General features: G+C 46.9%; 1 protein-coding gene across 1 annotated transcript in view; it reads right to left on the reverse strand.

Moving 5' to 3' along the window:
• The window catches only part of KIAA1549 (KIAA1549 ortholog), a 117,245-nt gene that overhangs the window by 60,771 nt on the left and 39,113 nt on the right, over positions 1 to 17,361 (reverse strand). Inside the window, exon 3 of the mRNA XM_054691921.1 lies at positions 3,063 to 5,756. Coding sequence (XP_054547896.1) covers positions 3,063 to 5,756 — 2,694 coding nt within the window. The remainder of the gene's footprint in view (positions 1 to 3,062; positions 5,757 to 17,361) is intronic.

The following is a 17,361-nucleotide window of genomic DNA, read 5'->3' on the forward strand; positions in this document are numbered from 1 at the left end:
AGAAGCAATCCTATTTCTCAGTATTTCCTAAGCATATCCTACTCCTCTTTTCCCCCATTATCTTTTCTTTCCTATCCCACTAACTGCTTATAATGCGGACTCAAAATTCATTTATTACTATTCAGTTTTCCATTTCCTGCCCTAATTTTAAAACTGCATCTTTCATTCTTTAAAAAAAAAAAAAGTTTAATATACATTTGCTTGCTTTTCCTGTTGATCAGTGACTTTGATCTCAAAAGGGGGGAGGAGAATTTCTTTGGTAAGATGGACAAATTCAGAGCTAGGGCTCAGCGTGGACCAGCCAGGGCTTCAAAGGGAAAGACAAAAAAAAAAAAAAAGAGTGGAAAGGTGGGGGTGGGGAGGGAGGGAAAGACAAAAGCAGAGAAGGACGTTTTCATAGGGAAAGGAGAGACAGACAATCAGACAGAGGGTGTCCTAAAGAGGAAACTGGGGGTTGGGCCTCCCTGGTGGCGCAGCGGTTGAGCACTGGCCTGCGATGCTGCCCGCAGCCTCTGCAGCGCCAGTTCGATCCCCGGCTGCTAGCGAGGGTCCCACATGGCGCGCAGACCTCTCCTGCCGCCCGCTGCTCCCCTCAGCAGTGTACTTCGTCAGTCTGCCTGTTCTGTTCCCTGCTCTGGCTCTGGTGAATCCTCTCACCCTCCCGTGCTTCTGATTATCCCCAGTGCTTGTATAAATAAATAAATAAATCTTTAAAAAAAAAAAAAAAAGAGGAAAACTAGGGGGACTTCGGGTAACTATGGCGAAAGGATCAGGGCAAACCGTTTAAATATCCCTCTAAATGGCCCCCACAGCCTAGCCCCCCCAGCCTCCACCTTCTCTAATCACGTGCATCTAAAACCGCAACCTGGGGTATGAATAAAAGAGTTTTCAGGTAAGGTGGGAGGTCAGCAAATAAGTGTCTTACAGTTTTCCCAAATATCCAGTTTCCCTGGAGCCAAAAGAAGTGAGGCCGGGGGCAGGCAGGTGCTGGGGGCAGCAGCCTCACCCTCTCTGGGTACATGAGGGCCAACGCTTCCCGGACGCACTGGGCTTAGTCTTACTTTTATTACCGAGCTCCACAAAAAGCACCTTTGAGGACAAGGAGCCACCTCAACCAAGTCTGTCTCTCTGACTCTGACAGGTAATTACTACCAAAGAAATCAAGGTCAAATTTGAATGAGGATTCTAGATGAGGTGGCATTTCTCTGGGTCAGAGATCACTGAGAACAAAAGCTGGCATTCTCCTCCCCTTACAAATACATCTACCCTGGCAGGAGACGCAGGCACCGCTCCACACAGTTGCTGAAACTGAAGTGCACGTCTACAGTGGGTGAATTTTACGCCCCCCCACCCAGCTATTAAAAACAGATGGGTCCCTAATAAGGGACACCAAATTCATTAAACATCTGTTACTAAGTCAGTCCATGCCATATCACACCTGATATCCTTAGAGATACTTCCAAAATGGTTACTAAATGCTTCCCAAAAAGTTATGAAAGGCACAACAGCATAGCTATAAACATCACGTGTCATAGAGACCGAGACAAAGAATAAGTTGCTCACAACTGACCGCTCTGTTGCAGAAATTCTTAGGAAGGAAGAAAATCATCAGGTCACTCTGTGACAAGGTCTTTTCTCTCCCCCTCTGGCCTACCCTAACCCCACTGGCCAGAGTCCACCACTGTGACCCACCTCTTGGCCTAGTCTAATGACAAGTCGAGCTGAGTGTCCTTGGCCGTGTGACCTCTCCACCTGCAATCACACCCTCCCCCTGCAGGCACACCCCTCTGCTCCAGAGGACAGTCTTCCTCTTGGCCTTAATGTGAACCTCCAACCTCACATCCTTCCAAGCCCACTCCGGGTCATCTGAAAGAGGGAGTCAGGAGACCAACAGCTCCCCTGTTTCCAACCACACACCCCCTCAAGGATTCACGGCAGGGGATCCATGGCCCCCTCCTGGCATGGAGAAGAAAGGTCTTCTTCACCCTTCCACTCCCTTCTTCACTGCTCCATCCTTCTCCACTCCATTTCGCTTCTACCCCTCTGCCATCTCTCCCTCCTTCATTCCTGACCCGATCGTCCTGAGCCCACTCACAGAACCAGGCCGCTCACCAATACTAGCGTGTGTGTCAGTCTGTCCTAAGAGGTCACGGACTTCATGAAGACCGAGCTGGAGAACCTGACCTGGCGGGTCCCAGCCACTGGCCTGTGGGGACACGCTGCCCCCGCACCAGGCTTCCCATGACGCAGCTGCTGCTCGTGGACAAGTCAGGCTGCAGACCGGGAGAGGGTCAAGGCTTGAGACTGAACTCAGGAGCGAACCAGCCACTCCCTGTGTCTTTCCTCAGGCTCCAAGGGGCATTTACAGGAATGTGAAAGAGCAAAGCAGCCCTGCTTTTAAGCAAAAGGGTAAATCAGTAAGAAACTGCAATGGTCACCCTTCCACACATCTGCTCAACTAACTACTGGAACCGAACACCTGAAGGGGACCTGCCCTTGTCACCTATGCACCTGCCGGGTCACACGTGCCCAAGACAGTCCCCACAGTACCAAGACAGGTACTTCTAAGGCTTGTTTAAATCTTTATTCTTAGCAGCTCTCCCGCCCGCCTGTGACTATCAGGTATTTCTTTTCACAAACCTGTCCCTTTGAGGAGCAGCTCCTTCTGCCCGCTCATGTCCTTTCCTCCCTTCCTTTTTTATAATAAACCTGCCTTTGGGGGATATAAAAAAATAAAGAAACAAATCTTTATTATTATTGCTATTATCAATTTGTAATGTTTTCTGGGTGCTCCTTCTGTGGCAGTCACTGTACTCAGCATTTTACATGCACTAAAGCAATTAAATATTCACAATAACCCCATGGAGCAGGTGCCATTATCACCCCAACATGACTGTGGCGCTTGGAAAGGAAGGATCCCCAATTAACGGATCCCCAAGCCAAAGTGAGGACTCGTGTCTGGGTCCAAAGCCTGCACCCTTAGCCATGACGCAGTGGCTGCATTTTACAGCAGCACCTCGGCAGGACCATGCCCATGGGGGGCGGCCTGGGCTGGGCCTTACCGGTGGTGATGAGATAGGCGTCGGGGACCGTGATGTCGCACAGGTAGGGCGGCTTGGTGGCGAGCAGCGCCGGGGTGTCTTCTGTTGCTTCTGGCATGGAGGTGGTCTCGGGAGGAAGGGACGGAGGTGGGGAAGCTGAGCTGTCCTCGGGGGGAGCCTGGCTCGCCGCTGGGCCGCTCAAGGTGGTGCGGATGGCAGAATCAGGTGCAGTGCCGGTGTCCCCTGAGCTGGGTTCCGCAGAGGCGTTCATCGGGAAACGCGTGGGCGTGAGAGACGGGCCCGCCAACACCGGCTCCGGCTCCGTGGGGACTGCCGTGGGGCTCACCTCGGAAATGAAGGAGGATGCTGGCGGCGGGGACACAGGGGTGGCCAGTGGCGCAGGGGAGGAGGCGGCTCTAGAGAAGGCGGGTGAGGCGGACGCGTGACCGTCCAGGGCGCTGATGTTGTCGTCGGAAGGTGTCCAAGTCGAAAAGAGAGAAGACTGAGTTGAAAGCGTGGTCGTGGGGAAAGCAGCCCAAAGTGACGTTCGGTGGTTTCCCGCCGTCGAGCTGGTCAGGAGGGGCTCGGAGCTGGGGGGCACCAGTGTGGAGACGGCAGGTTCCTGGGGCGTGAGTGAAAACTCAAAAGAGGAGGTAGTTTCAGTGAAAGCTGAGGTAAGATGAGCTCCAGACTCTGTCGGCAAAAATGTGGATGCTTCTGAGAACGGCAGAGACTCAGGAGGGATGCTTGAGAGTAGTGAGAACTCAGAGTAAGTGGGGAGAAAACCAAATGTCGTGGAAAGGATGCCTGAGCTTGGCCAGAGCAGAGAAAATTCCGGGTTTGTGGAGTTAGGAACAGAGAGCTGAGGCGGCGACTGTGGAGTGATAGAGTCAGACAATGTAAACGTCTCAACCAAGGTAGGAAAAGCCTGAGAAACAAAGGTTGCCCCGTCGCTTGACACTAGAGAGGGAGAAGCTGGTACTGAGGGGGGAGGCCCGGAGCTGCTGGGTTCCAGCAGAGGGGTTGAGAAAAAGCTGGATGCAAAATCCCAGACACTTCCAGTTTCATGTCTGGAAAAACTGGTGGGGTCTGGGTCAGAGAACAGTGAGGACTCTCCTGAAGGACCCAAACTATACAGTGGGGAGAGGCTGGAGGGACTGAGAGCCAGCGATGGAATGATTTTGTTTGTCGTGCTGAGGAAAGACATGTCAAGGGGAGCACTGGTGACAGCTGAGGACAACACCGCTGTCCCACTGGACAGCATGACAGAGGAGGAGACAACAGACGGGGCCTCGGGCATCACTGGTGTGGACGGGAGGCCCTGGGCAGGATACACCTGTGTGGTCAGAGCCCCATCCATGCCCACCTGGGCCGAAACACCAACGCTGGTTTCTGCAAATTCTGCAGGTCGAGAAGAAAGTGGAACAACAGGCCTTGAGGGAAACAGGGTGTTAAACACTTGAGGCTCCTCCTCGAATTCTGAGAAGTCTGCCTCCAGGCTGCTCGGAGGAGAGATGCTGCTGCTGGCCTCCAGCAGGGTCATGGCCGGAGTCTCTGCACCGTCCCCCGACCCCACTTCCTTCTCCAGGAGGCTGGCTGACGGGCCGTAATGTGGGGACGCCAGCGTGCAGGACACGCACCACGTGAAGGGTCTGGGTGAAGACATCGGGCCCCGGGTGTCAGGGTCACCCACAGGGCCTGCGGCCAAGGACACAGGGGGCGAGTCCCATGTGTCACTGGAGCTGCTGGGAAGAAGGGGGAGAGAGGAAACATCCGCTGACGGTGTAGAAGAATTTATAGCCACAAGAGGAGTTGGAAACGAAGCCGAGTGTGTGTGGAAGCCGCTGTTTAAAGTCGGGGCTGGCTGAGCTCCAGCGGCAGCAGGGTACGTGCTCCAAGAGACGGTTTCCTGTAGACTGTGACTCAAAGTGGGGGTCACATCAGGGTACCTGCCTATCGTCAAGGCCAGGACGTCCCCTGGAGGCTGTGAGGCCTCCCCTGACGGCTGTGGGGTCATGCCATCCCCTGAAGGCTGAGGCACTGAAGCCCCGGGGTGAGAAGGGGAGGTTTCTATAGCCCCTGGCGCGGAAGCCATGACCTCCAGCAGAGTCCTGCTCGATAACTGCCCGTAAGTGAGAGTAGGATAAAGCACCAAATTCCGACTCGGAGTCAGAATCATGCCATCGGAGACGAGAAGAGATGACTGAAAGGTGTTGGGGTGACTGGGAGGCTCAGCATACGTTGCTGCTTGTTGCGTTGAGATCTGCCAGACCGATGTCACTTCTTTATCTTGCAAAGACGTGATGGGTAATGATGGAGTCGGTCCAGAGTCGAACGTGTCTCTGGGCCGCCCAGGAGCACTGACTGTGATAGACCTTACCGGAGAACCGCCCCGGGAAGTGGTCCAGTGGGTTTCTGGCAAAAAGTTATCCATTTCGTCGTCATCAATGAACACCTCGTTGCTCATCAGAGACACGTGATCTGTCTCGAAGGTGCCTGGGTCGGCTGTACTTGGGATCAGTTTTCCTTGATTAAAAAAGTTTGTATCAAAAGTAGCGGTGGATGGAGATGACATGGCGTGGGGAGGGCTGCTGAGCGGGGACCCGGGCGTGGGTGCTGTTAAGGCCACATGTGCAGAGCCGAGCTCAGCACTGTTCTGGGGCATGAGCTCCACGGAGGACAAGGACGGGGTGTGCTGCTCCACAGACAGCTCATCTGCAAAGACAATAAGAGCTGGGTTAGTGACCAGGCGATGGAATTCACATTGCTATGTTTTGTTTGAAATATTAAAATATACTCTTTGAAAAAGATCCATTCACTGTGACTGTCCACCAATAGAAGACAAACAGCTAGTTGGCAGGCAGAAATTGCTAGAACAAACACAGGATGATTAACATAAACGACAACATCTAATATCACGATATTCATAAATGTGAGCACCATCGTCACTTAAGGGTGTGTGTGTGGTTATACGTTTCTTCTCTTCCTAGCAACACCACAGAACATTGGAAGTGGAGAAGGCCTGTCTAGACCTATTCACTCTCATTTATCACATAGAAAGAGAGGTTCAGAGAAGAAAATCAAATCCAAGACAACCAAGGCAGAGGAGAGGCTGGAGTCGGAACATAAGCCTGCCTGGACTCCTGAGGTCTGTCTCTTCCAGAACAGCTGGCTCTCAAGAAGCATGAGCACGACAAGTCTGACTCCATTGCTTACTACCCAGCTAGGAGAGGCTCCCCAGGGTTCTCCAGACACCGCCTCTGGGTCCTGCCTCCAGGTTTGGCTACCAGCACTCCCTGCTCCCCTCTCACACCTCCGGATTTCAGTCTAGATTTTGATGGTCCCTAATCCAAAGTCTGTCTGCTCCATAACTTTGCACATTCTTCTCCCTCTGCCGAGGATGCCCTTCCTGGCTTTCCACCTGGGTGGCTGCTATTGGTCCTGCAGAGGCAGGTAACTACCACACTCCTCAATACTCTAAGTTGGTTAGTGCCTCCACTTAGGCTTCTACCTGTCAGGTTATTGTGCTAGTAAAATGGATCATCTACTCACTACAGTGTGAGTTCCTGAGGACAGGCTCTGATGGACCAGCGAATGACATGTCAGTGCTCAATGAACATCTGTTGAATGAATGAACAGTATCTGAGGACCAAGTTCTGGCATGTGCCGAAAGCATCCTATCACCCTATCAGATGATCAAATGTCCACATTCCTCATCCACTGTCATTACCAGTTAAGTGGGTCAGGTGTCTCCATCTGTAACAGGATACAGAGGACACACGAAGGCCTGGGCCTTGGGTACCACCCACAGCAGCACCGTCTGGACACCCAGCAATCATCACTGCCCATGACAGTCCTCTCCTGTCTTCTCCAAACAGCCTATGTGAACACATGTGAAGTAGGATAGGGATAATCTTCAATTCATTCTGTTGTTGTTTTTTTTTAAGTGAGTCATTTCTATTCTATTTCGAGGCAATACAGCTAACTTGAGATCCCACTTTGTAACACTTAAGAATGTTTAATGAAAGTTCAAAAACATCCTTTTAAATGACTGGATAAGCTGCATGACAATAAGGGACATGTGCTGAGTGTAGGAACAAAGCAAGAGCTGGCAGGGAGGCTGGCAGGTACTGAAGTCACCAGGCAGCCTGCAGGGACTCTGGACCAGGTGGCCTGATGCTTTGGCCACAGTGGGTGAGGGATGAGTTTTGGATCTCAATATGCAAAGAACCAAATTGAAGACCATCTCCAAAAACTAGAGACTCAAAGTGTCTTAAACTCACAGAAAAAGTGAATTAGGAAGAAAAAGAGCCAAACAGAGAAAACAGCAAGAAAAAGTGTCTGTCTCAGCTTTGACTCAGTACAGGTATTTTACAAAAAAATCTACCCAAGTTTGGAAGCTACACTACTTGTATGTCCCTAAAAGCTATGAGAACATAATTTAAACTGGAACAGGTCCCCACAGCCTATCAGAGGCCAATATAAATCATCACCCAAAAAACACAGTCAAGTCAGGCATCTAAGTGTCCCTGCAACTAGAGTTCCAACAAATATGAGTGCAAATCTAAAAATGATAAAACAAAAGGAAATAAGGTACTGTGGGGGGCAAAAAATCAATAGAAATCCCAAGAAAAAAGGGTGAAAAGAAAGCCACATAAATAGTATCCAACCTAGAAAGACTTCAGAAACTGGAATTAGGGGACATATGTTGTAAAGTATATTTAACTCATTTAAAACAATAATGAGGGACCTGAGTAAGGAGCAAGAGATTATGAAAAATGGCCAGAAAAACTTAAAAAGGAGCCTTTTAGAAATTAAAAAATTTGGGGCCTCCCTGGTGACATAAGGGGTTAAGCACTGCACTATGAAGCAATCCACAGCCTCTGCAGCACGAGTTCGATTCCTGGCCAGGGAGCAACCCACATGGCGCAGCAGACCTCTCCTGTCTCGCCTGTTGCTTCCCTCAGCAGTGAACTTTGGTCAATCCACCTGTTCTGCTCCCCACTCTGTCTCTGGTGAATTCTCTCACCCCCCACATCTCTGGCCTGTACCCCAGCTCTGGTAAGCATAAATAAATCTTTTTAAAAAAGAAATTAAAAAATTTAACAATTAAAATTTTAAAACTCAATATACAATGAACAATATATAATTAGAACAATTTAGACACAGCTGAAGAGAGACTTTGTGAACTGGGGGACAGACTGGAAATTATTCAGAATGAAACAGAGAGAAACCAAAGGATGAAAACTATAAGAAGGTGAGAGACATGGAAGCTGGAATGAGACAGTTCACATACATTTGTTCGAAGTTTGAAAGCAACAGAGGGAATAGAGTAGTGGCAATATTCAAAGAGAGTGCTAAAAATCTTCCAAACTTAGAAAAAGATGTATGTCCTTCAATTTAGGAAGACCAAGAAATCCCCAGCAAAATTATTTATTTTAAAAACCCACACCTGCAGGGTCTCCCTGATGGCCTAGGGGTTAAGTCTCAAAACTATCACTGTTGTGGCCTGAGTTCGATCCCCCACCAGAGAGCTGACCCACATGGCGCAGCAGACCTCTCCTGTCTCCCAGCTGCTCCCCTCAGCAGTGTATTTCAGTAGATCTGCCTGTTCTGCTCCCCACTCTGCCTCTGGTGAATCCTCTCATCTCCTCCACATCTCTGGCCTGCACCCCAGTTCTTATATCCATAAATAAATAAATCTTTTAAAAAAGAAACATAAAATACTTTTTCGGATAAATGAAAAGTTATATAATTAGAAGATCTTCACAGGAGAAGCCTCTCTAAACAAAAGATTAGGAATTGAGAATAAATAAATGATTAAGCTATGGCTAAATCTAAACCAGTATACCGATGCTATTAATGAACAATACTACATAAGTTGTGAGGTGACAAAGGACAAAATACAGATTTAAAATCATTTATCACAATTGTACAGACGCTTGGGTGGAGGCGGGAGCAGTGGTAAGGAAATCAAAAGTAAGGCAAAATTCTGTGAATAGATCTGTGTGTACATACTGACACTTGTAAATGACATTCAGTTACATATTTACAGAGATAAAATATTTCTAGTGGTTTCTTTAGCATTTGAAAGACAAACTAACACTAGACAAAGCAGCTCACTTTAAAGGGTCATACTCCTCTCTATGTAATAGGACTTTCAAAAATGAGTCAACAATAAAAGAAGGAAACCATTTCTTAGTGATATTAAGTTGTTTCATAGCCATACTAGGCATTTGTTGTCCCCTATAGAATCTGGCTCTAGGATTTTTCGTCTGTGTTCTTTTATTACTGACCTGTCACATTCCAAGCTTGAGTAAAAGTCAACAGGATCCTTATTACAGCTACAATAAAGTAGCAGCTGTTTGGTTCTACAGCAAAGGCTACAGAGAGATAAATTTAAGAACTAATGAAATCAATATTCTGTTCAATTACGTAGCATACAGATTTGACAGTTTTCCTGAAGATAAATCAACGTAGGTATCTGTTTTAAAACGCTGCTGTAATTTATTTTTAAATATAAGATCTGAACAGGGAGTGAAGAGCCCCTTCAAAATGAATCAGAAACTCATCTGTACTCCAGAAGACTGCAAGAGATAAAACAGCAAAGAAAAGCAACGTTTAGAGGCTATTTTACGTGCTACTGCCATTATCAAGGTATCTGATACAAATGAGAATGCAATGGACTCTGCCTTCAAAGGACAGGGAACCGGGAAGACAAAGTGGTCGAAAGTACAAAACCTTCTCCTGACCAGTAAAACAGAGGAACAGAAACTTCCTGTTAAGAAATGTGAGGCGTGCCAAGTTGAAATGTTTGTTTTCATGTTGGTTTTTTTCCCTTTATATCAAGCCCCAGAGGAGAAAATCCAGCTCTGCAGAGATAGCAGTAACAATGCCCAGGGAATTACTTCTGAAGTTAATTCAGGAAGAGGTTAGAAAACCCAAGAGAAGTCTCTCCCCAGCACAAAAGGCTGCAGGGACTCTAATTTCAAGCCCTAGAGATCAATTTCCAAGCTCTAAAGCGTTTGTTCACAAAGGAGTAAAGATGACGGGAAAAATAGGGGGCTGCAAGGACACCAGAGCTTCTCAGACTTTGTGTACACCTGGGTACAGGGATCCTGGTGCAACTCGGGTGTGACCTGCAGAGCTGGGAGGAGGAGCTGAGCTCCCACCTGGGAGCCAAGTGGTACAGGTCTGAGCAGCCAGTGTTCAGGCACTTTCGCCCGCGCAGCCAACACGATGCCTGCTTCTTGGCACCTGCCTTGTACCAGTTCCTGGGGCTGGGTTCAGGCCCTGCTGTATATGACAGAGCAGGAACTGCCCACTGCCACACTGATTCACAGAGGTTAAAAACTCACCCCCAGCCAAACCTGAAGAATGCACAACCCCCAGAGTGAACCCTAAGGTAGATTAAGTGTTTGGGTGACCACTGGGTATAGGTTCATGATTGCAGTAAATATGATGCTGGTGGAGGATGCTGATAATGAGGGAGGCTGTGCATGTGGGAAGGCAGGGGATAACTGGAGTATATCTTCCACTCAATTTTGCTGTGAATCTAGAACTTCCTTTTAAAAAATTAAGTCTTTTCAGATGAGTGAATTAAAGAGATGTGATATATGTGTATGTATACACACACACACGCACACAAGTGCAATGGAATACTATGCAGCTATAAAAAAGATGAACCCTTGCCATTTGTGACAGCATGGATGAAATGGAGGGGATGAGGCTAAGTGAAATAAGTCAGAAGGAGAAAGGCAAATACCAACTGATTTTACTCATATGTGGAATATAAAGAAACAAAACAAAGGAACAGACAAAACCAAATGAAAACAAATCCTAAAATTCTGATTATAAAATTGAGACTCCCAGAGGGAGAGGGCAGGGGATGGAACGAAAGTGGGGAGGGGGCGCGATGGACTATGGTGGACTATGGGTGTTTTGGTGGTGATTGGTAACATCCATCTGAAGAGACGTGAACCCGTGCCTCTGAATCATATGCAGTGTTATAAACCAGCATTATCTCAATTTTTAAAAATACCCAAAAAAGGGCCTTCCCTGGTGGCACAGCGGTTGAGCGCTGGGTTGCGAAGCTGCCCGCAGCCTCTGCAGCGCCGGTTCAATCCCAAGCCGCCAGGCGAGGGTCCCACATGGCGCGCAGACCTCTCCTGCCGCACCGGCTGCTTCCCTCAGCAGTGTACTTCGGTCCTTCTGCCTGCTCTGCTCACCGCTCTGGCTCTGGTGAATTCTCTCACCCTCCTGTGCTTCTGACTATACCCAGTGCTTGCATAAATAAATAAATAAATCTTAAAAAAAAAAAAGATTTTAAAAAAATACCCCAAAAAAAAAATCTCTTGAAAATACATAAAAACTTAAAAATTCAAGAGGGAGATGCTTAGCTATCTCTAGGAATTTGTTGATCTTAATAAACCAGATAATTTGCTGGGTTTTGCATTTTTAAGTCATATTTTTCTATCTGGAAATCTTCCCTAAATACAGTAATTGATCATAGACTGATGTATTTTTCAAGCTGAATGGCTCCTTTAAGGTCCTGGCCAATTCCCTTACTTTGTAAATGAGGCTCAAAGAGTGCAAGCTGTCTTGCTCAAAATAGCACACTGGGAAGAGCCAGCCTAGAAAGGCAGACTCCAGCTTCCCAGGGGTTGAATGCTCTTCACAGCATACCAAGTTTAGTCAAATCAGTCTAGCAAAAAAATTTTAAAACATGCTAAGTTATGTTAAGTTGCAATTGAGTTGAAAGCACATGTTGAATTTGTTACTGAAACCCAAGCAAAGACCTGCTTCCTTGAGATCCACTGGGGACACCTCACAGCCTGGGGGCCTGGGGTGCAGGGCAAACAGAACCTCTCTGGCCTGAGAAACCCAGGGGACAGCAGCTCAAACATCTCCAAAGAGCTTTAATCCAAAGAGAACCTTTATTTTTGCTTTTGCTAAATTGTGGCATTTTCAAAGCAAGATGAGTCATCTAAACTCTTTGGGGATATTGTCTACCATGAAACAAGAGCCCCCTAGAATTTCTAAGTGTTTAAGAACAAAAGCAGTCATCTGGCAAATCTTTAGCAACTTTTAAGCTGGCGGTTCTTGGGTTGTCCTGGGAAGGACTGTAGTGCCCACTGCCTGCCGTCAATTGTCATTATTAAAAATATTTCTGATATGAACTTTCTTACTTAGCTCCTGGTGCATGTGCATACATAAATATTTTTATTTATTTATTTATTTATTTATTTATTTTATTTATTTATATAAAGTATGTGTGTGCATGTGTTGAAGTGTGATGTGTAAGTTGCATGTGTGCATGCAAACCCACGGGCATGAGTGTGCATGTGTGACAGGTGTTATGTGTCATGAATGTTTGCATGGGTGTGTGAGGATAGAATTGCCAGGTCAGAGGGTATTCTTAGTAAATAATGCCAAATAATCTTTCAAGCTAGTTGAGGCAATGTATGGCCCCACCTTCAATTGCTATAAATCTTACTACCCCTAGACCTCCCACTTTTATTCATCTGTCTGGTGTAAAACGTCTGGTTTAAACTTGTGTTTCCCTGATTATAATGAACTGAAACCCTTTTCGGGCAGGTAGCTTCTTCTACTCTCCTCTCAGCTCTTCTGCCCATTTTGCCCTGGGAAGCCTTTTGAGTTAAAAGCACGCTTAATAAATTCTGGATATGAATTTGTCAGGTATAACTATGTCAGTTATACCTATGTCAGTTATACCTATGTCACGTATAACTTCTCCCAGTTTGTGGCTTGTTTGATTCTCTTTTTTGTGGTCTTTTCATGAACAGAAGTCCTGATTTTTAATATAGTCAAATTTACCAATCTTTTCTGTTATTGAGATTAAAGTGTGTGTGTGTGTGCTTAAGATGGAAGATTTAAGAAGTCCTTCCCTACATTAAAAGGCAAAATGAGGGCCTCCCTGGTGGTGCAGGGGGGTGAGCACAGTGCTGTGAAGATGTCCACAATCCTTGAGGTGAGAGTTCAATCCCCAGCTGGCTGGGAGCAACCCACATGGTGTGGCAGACCTCTCCTGTCTCGCCCGCTGCTCCCCTCAGCAGTGTATTTTGGTACGTCTGCCTGTTCTGCTCCCTGCTCTCTCAGGTGAATCTTCTCACCCCCTGAGACTCTGGCCTGTATCCCACTTCTAAAAAAATTTTTTTAATAGGGCAAAATATTCTTCTATATTGTCTTCTAAAAGTTTTAAGGTTTTACCTTTCTCATTTAAAGCTAAATGCACCTGCCGGTATAAGGCATATGAATGCATGAGCACACACACACAGGTGTTTTGTGTGTGTGTGCATGTGCGGGTGTATAAGCACACATGGGCATGTACATGGACCAATGCCACACCAGTGTGTGCACTTTTCATTACTGGTCTGCAATGAGATGAGGTGCATGAATCAGCATGGAACTCAATGCACACCCTTCAGAGGGTAGAGGGAGTGACAGAAGTGTCAGCTGCACATGCAGCTCCAGGAAGGGCCATTCACCCTCCAGCCTAAGTACTCTGTTTCATCTTGGCAGAAAATAAGTTTGCAGGTCAGCTCACTGCAGGGCTGTCTGGGCAGAGGACAGGGGATCAGCATGTGGCCCAGCACTGAGGGTGCTGGAGGCAGCACTGGTAATGCAGCCCACGTAAGAAGAGTAAAGCCAGAGGGTCTGGAAAGGAAGGGAAGAAAAGGTAAGGGGCTCCAGGACAGGACTTGGAGGGGGTCTCATAACACATAGGTGCTCTTCCTCAGCTGCCGAGGCAGCCATCTCAGCATCAGGGCTACCCTCAGACCAAGACTGGCGAAGAGAGAACCAAGAAGTTCATCATGCACCAACCAGACTGTGTGTCAAAATTAAGCATGACCGGGGGAAACCCAAAGCCACTGTAACAGGATGTGAGAAGGTTCAAGAGTCAGTGCCAATGCCCAGCACTGGCCACAGGAGCAAGAAGACAACAAAGCCTGAGCCACGGGCACCTCCCGGGGGCTCCTGGTTTACAGCATCATGGCGCTAGGGGTGCTGCCCACATGCTGCAAATCCTGCTATGCGGAGATGGCACCACGTCTCCTCCAAGAACCACCAAGTCCTTGTGGAAAGAGCAGTCCAGCTGGGCCCAGAGCCCCTCTCAAGGCCAGGCTGTACCACGAAGAAAACCCACAGATGGTTCTGGGCACAATGAAGTGTGTTTATAAAACCATAAAACTGCCGTAAGAAAAAAATAGGAACACTCAAGGCTCCAAAGTCACAAGTTGAGGGTGATAAACCATGTTATCAATCAATGGGGTGCCATTGATTGATGGGGTGCCAATTAAAATATCAATCAATGGGGTGCCAATTAAAAAGCATGAGGGCAACATGATCAAAATAATGGTTTGGCAAATAATCCCTCCCACTGCTAAGTACAGAATAGGCCACGGAGGTGGTGACGGCACGTGAGACTGGAGATGATGGAGGCTCGGATGAGAGGGGCATTCTGGGAAGGTGGCTACTCAGAGTGTGGCCTGCAGACTATCAGCTTCACTGAGAGTGTTTCAGAAATGCAGCATCTTAGGTCCAGAAGACCCCAGAGTCAGAAACTGCTCTTAACAAGATCTGCAGGTGAGTCACATGTAAAAGTCCGAGAGCATTCATCTGAGATTGATTTTAGAGAAATCCATGTGGATATGTCAAGTTTGCAAATAGCGAGATGAGCCTAGAGATAAACCTGCAAAAGTAAGAAGGAGGAGCCCAAGAGGCAGGGGAAGCAGGAACGTGAGGGCCGGGAAAGAGGAGCCAGGAGCACATTCGGGGACTGACCCAGACGCTGAGACGCACCTCCCGCATGTGACAGCTTGCTCTGGCCTTACAGTGGCAGAGACCAGGTTGCCAGGGGCTGCAGAGTAACAGGAGAGGAATAAGGCTTATGTGCAGACACCTTTTTGGAGAGGCTTAGCAGGGTAGAACCCGGAAAGGATTGGATGGCAACTGGAGGGTACTCAGATAAGAAGTAAGAATCACCTAGGATCTAATTAAAGATGCAGGTTCTCATACTATTCAACATAGTATTAAAAGTCCAGTTAGACAAGAAGAGGAAATAAAAAGCATTCAAATAAGGAGAGGAAGAAGTAAAACTGTCACTATTTGCAGAAGATATGATTTTGTACATGGGAAAACCGAAAGACTCCATGTTAAAAAAAAAAAAAAACACTATTATGAAATAAAAAATAAACACAGTAAAGTTACAGGCTACAAAATCAATATACAAAATTGGCTTGCATGTCTATATACAAACACTGAACATTCAGAAAGAGAAATTAAGAAAACAAACCCATGTAAAACGAACCAAAAAGAATAAGATTAACTAGGAACAAATCTAACAAAGGAGGTGAAAAAATCTGCACTGAAAACTCTAAGACATGACTGAAAGAAATTTAAGAAACAAGTTCTGGCAGGAACACAACAAAAAGGGAATTCTGTTGGTGGGACTATAAATTGGTGCAGCCATTACAGAAAAAAGTTAAGACTAGAAATACTGTGATCCGGCTATACAACTTTTGGGAATTTAGTCAAAGAACACAAGAAGAGTAATTCAAAGAGATAAATGTCTTCCTATGTTCACTGCAGCATTATTCTTAATAGCCAAGAGTGGAAAACAACCTAAGACAGGTGAACAGATAAAGAAGACATGGTATAGACACACAATGGAATACCACCGGTTATTTTTTTAAAAAGATGAAATCCTGCCAGTTATAACAACACATATGGACTAGAGGGCATTGAAATAAGTCAGGCAGAGAAAGATAAACACCATGTGTGGAGAGAAACAAAGCAAATGAAGGCGCAAAACAAAACAAAAACAAACTCTTTAGCTATAAGAAAATAAGAGAGCAGGAGGGGCGGGTGACAAAGGGGAAGTAAATCAGGTTAAAGTGGACAACTGTGTGGTGGTGGATGGTGCCGAGACTTTTGGGCAAACATAAAGTAGTGGTAGACACAGATGTGGGTTATAAGGCTGCACCCCTGAGACCTATACAATATCATAAACCAATGTTACCACATTAGAAAAAAAATGATGCAGTTTTCTAAAAAAGCAAGATGTCAATCTAATCAAGAGAAAACACCAGACAAACCCAGGGACATTCTATAAAAGCCCTGATTCTTCAAAGACCTCCAGGTCATAAAAAACAAGGGAGGACAGAAGAACCATCGCAGACTAGAGAAGGAGCAGGAGGAGGAGATGGGACCATTAGACTCCATGTGGGCTTCTGGATGAGTCCAGAACAGAAGAAATGGGAAAATGAATGAAATCCTGCAACATCTGTATTACCTGCTCAGTTTTGATAACTCTAGATGATTAGATGCGGTGTTAATACTGGGGAAGCTGAGTAAAAAAGACTTTACTGTATGTTTAAAGTTCTTTCCAGGGCCTCCCCAGTGGCGCAGCGGTTGAGCGCTGGGTTGCGAAGCTGCCCGCAGCCTCTGCAGCGCCGGTTCGATCCCCGGCTGCTCCCCGACCACCGGAGGAGGGTCCCGCATGGCACGCAGACCTCTCCTGCCGCCCGCTGCTCCCCTCAGCAGTGTACTTCGGTCCTTCTGCCTGCTCTGCTCCCCGCTCTGGCTCTGGTGAATTCTCTCGCCCTCCCGCGCTTCTGACTGTACCCAGTGCTTGTATAAATAAATAAAAATAAATAAATAAATAAATCTCACATCTGTTAAAAAAAATAAAGTTCTTTCCAAATGAAAGCTAAAATGACTCAGGTTCTCATTCAATAGGCTGGGCTCAGGAACTGGGGTGTGTGTGTGTGGTGTGTATATATGGTGTGCAGTGTGTATATGGTGTGTATGTGGTATGATGTGTGCATTGTTGTTGTTACTGCTGTTTCACGATCTGTTTTTCAACCAACACCATGGGAAAAGGGACCTTTCTTCGAAAAGCACAAGACCAGTGCAATGCTGATGGAAAAATCTGGAAGAAAGGAAGAGATGGGAGATGCAAAGGATAAGTGGTGAGGCCGGGTGGCTGAAAAAGGAGGAAGTGGAACTCACAGGGCCAGGGCCTTTGGTCCCCACTGGAGGAGAGACTGGGGTTGGGGGAAGGTGGGACAGATTTGCTGGTGAGAAGTTAAGAATATTAAACTCCAGAGCCACGAGAAAATCAATTTATGCTGTTTAAGTCGTGCCTCCGTGGTATTCAGAGATGGAAGCCCGAGCGACTAAGACAATGTCTTTCATTCCTGACTCAAACAAGAGGCCCTGTGATGGAGCAGAGATTACTAGAAACGGGAGCCAGCGGCCTCGGATCTCGTCCTGCTCTGCCCCGAGTTAATTAACT

The sequence above is a fragment of the Talpa occidentalis genome, unplaced genomic scaffold (genome assembly GCF_014898055.3).
Source record: "Talpa occidentalis isolate TD23 unplaced genomic scaffold, MPIMG_talOcc4v2.1, whole genome shotgun sequence".
In the NCBI taxonomy this organism is placed as follows: Eukaryota; Metazoa; Chordata; class Mammalia; order Eulipotyphla; family Talpidae; genus Talpa; species Talpa occidentalis.